A 1,318-nucleotide genomic window follows, 5' to 3' on the forward strand; every position below is an offset into this window, starting at 1 on the left:
GCGGACCGGACGTATGTACTGGCTTGCCAGTACATGGCCTGAATAAGCTGCAGGTATTTCCCAGGCACTCCTCTTACTTTCAAAGCCCAAAATATCCAAAATAATATAATGTTTTCCAAAACCAAAATTTTAAAGCAATAGTATTTTTACATAAATAACTCAAAACAAAGACATGACAACCTTTAGAGTAATAAGTTAGGCTACCACTTGCCTATACCTTACCTGGTCTTCTTCTTTTTCCAGCGCTCTACAGAACTCTGCTTGTATCCTCATTATTAGTAACTCCATTTGTGTTTTCATGTCATCTGGGTTCTGTTCCAACTGTGAGAGAGGTGTGATGGGCTCAGCCATGTAGTTCTTTAGCTGCATAATCTCTTTCATCTCAGCTTTGTTGTTCTTCAACTGGTTGTATGCAATTATACCAGTGCCTACTATCGCTGCATAGTAAAACCTGAAGTCACATTTCATTCCAATTTAATCACACAATTATGTTAGAAGAGAATTAATAGAATTAGTGGATTATTAGGTTTCGTGTTATGGTGACAAACATTTAAATTTTTGCTTGCTACAAGTGGTTCAATTTGATCAAAATTCTGGTAATGTTAAGAGATGCATTTACTTGAAACTGGTTTAATGTGGGGCAATAACTTTTTAATTACATTGCGTTTTTAACAAGACTGATAAAAACAGTTCGATATAAGTGTGTCAATAGTTTATCTTAATCTGATAATGTCTATATGGTTTTAAAAGTTATTTCCTTGTAAGAATTATTTAAAACTAGTGTGGAAATGCTATTATAGATGGTTTATGTTAATATTTAACCTTTTTAACCAAGTAAAAAGAAACTGTAATACGATATTGTAAACACAGAATTATGAGTATAACATGAAAATAAACTTACTTGTATGGTCGGCTTCGTATTTTCTTATAGCTTCCCACATAGCTTAGCGTCCGAAAGCTTCTTATGATAGTTTTGTACGACATTTCTTTAAATAAAAACTCTTTAACGAAAACTTTACTCTTAATCCGATGTTTTGACAGAACTGCACTCTGTGACAGCAACAAGTGACAAGTGACAAGTCACGTATGTGTTTACGTCAAGCGCCACCTATGGCTGACAATCGAAAGCGAGCATCAGCTGGTATTTTCGTGTGCGAGGCGCGGCGATAAGCCTTCGTGTGCGACGTGCACTCATCTCTTTCTGTAGCACGTCGGGCCGTATCGATTGAACGCGTCGCGCGTTCAGGCAGGCTATCAGCTACCGGGGTAAGCTAGTAGGCGAACGTCCGCCGTGGTGTCGGTGTGTGGCTGTGTGTGG

General features: G+C 37.9%; 1 protein-coding gene across 1 annotated transcript; it reads right to left on the bottom strand.

The window, feature by feature from the left end:
- Positions 1 to 76: 76 nt before the first annotated feature.
- LOC106107739 lies at positions 77 to 1,309 on the bottom strand. The gene is made up of 2 exons (XM_013288739.1): positions 902 to 1,309; positions 77 to 451 (listed from the first exon to the last, which is right to left on the bottom strand). The coding sequence occupies exons 1-2, from the start codon at positions 982 to 984 to the stop codon at positions 196 to 198; spliced, it is 339 nt and encodes a 112-aa protein (XP_013144193.1). The 5' UTR covers positions 985 to 1,309; the 3' UTR covers positions 77 to 195.
- Positions 1,310 to 1,318: the final 9 nt, after the last annotated feature.

This window comes from Papilio polytes, unplaced genomic scaffold (assembly GCF_000836215.1).
Source record: "Papilio polytes unplaced genomic scaffold, Ppol_1.0 DF821885.1, whole genome shotgun sequence".
NCBI classification, from domain to species: Eukaryota; Metazoa; Arthropoda; class Insecta; order Lepidoptera; family Papilionidae; genus Papilio; species Papilio polytes.

Coding starts and splice junctions, on each gene's coding strand:
- LOC106107739 (XM_013288739.1), bottom strand. CDS start 984: ATGTCGTACAAAACTATCATAAGAAGCTTTCGGACGCTAAGCTATGTG. Junction 452..901: donor ATACGAAGCCGACCATACAA/GTAAGTTTATTT, acceptor ATGTGACTTCAG/GTTTTACTATGCAGCGATAG.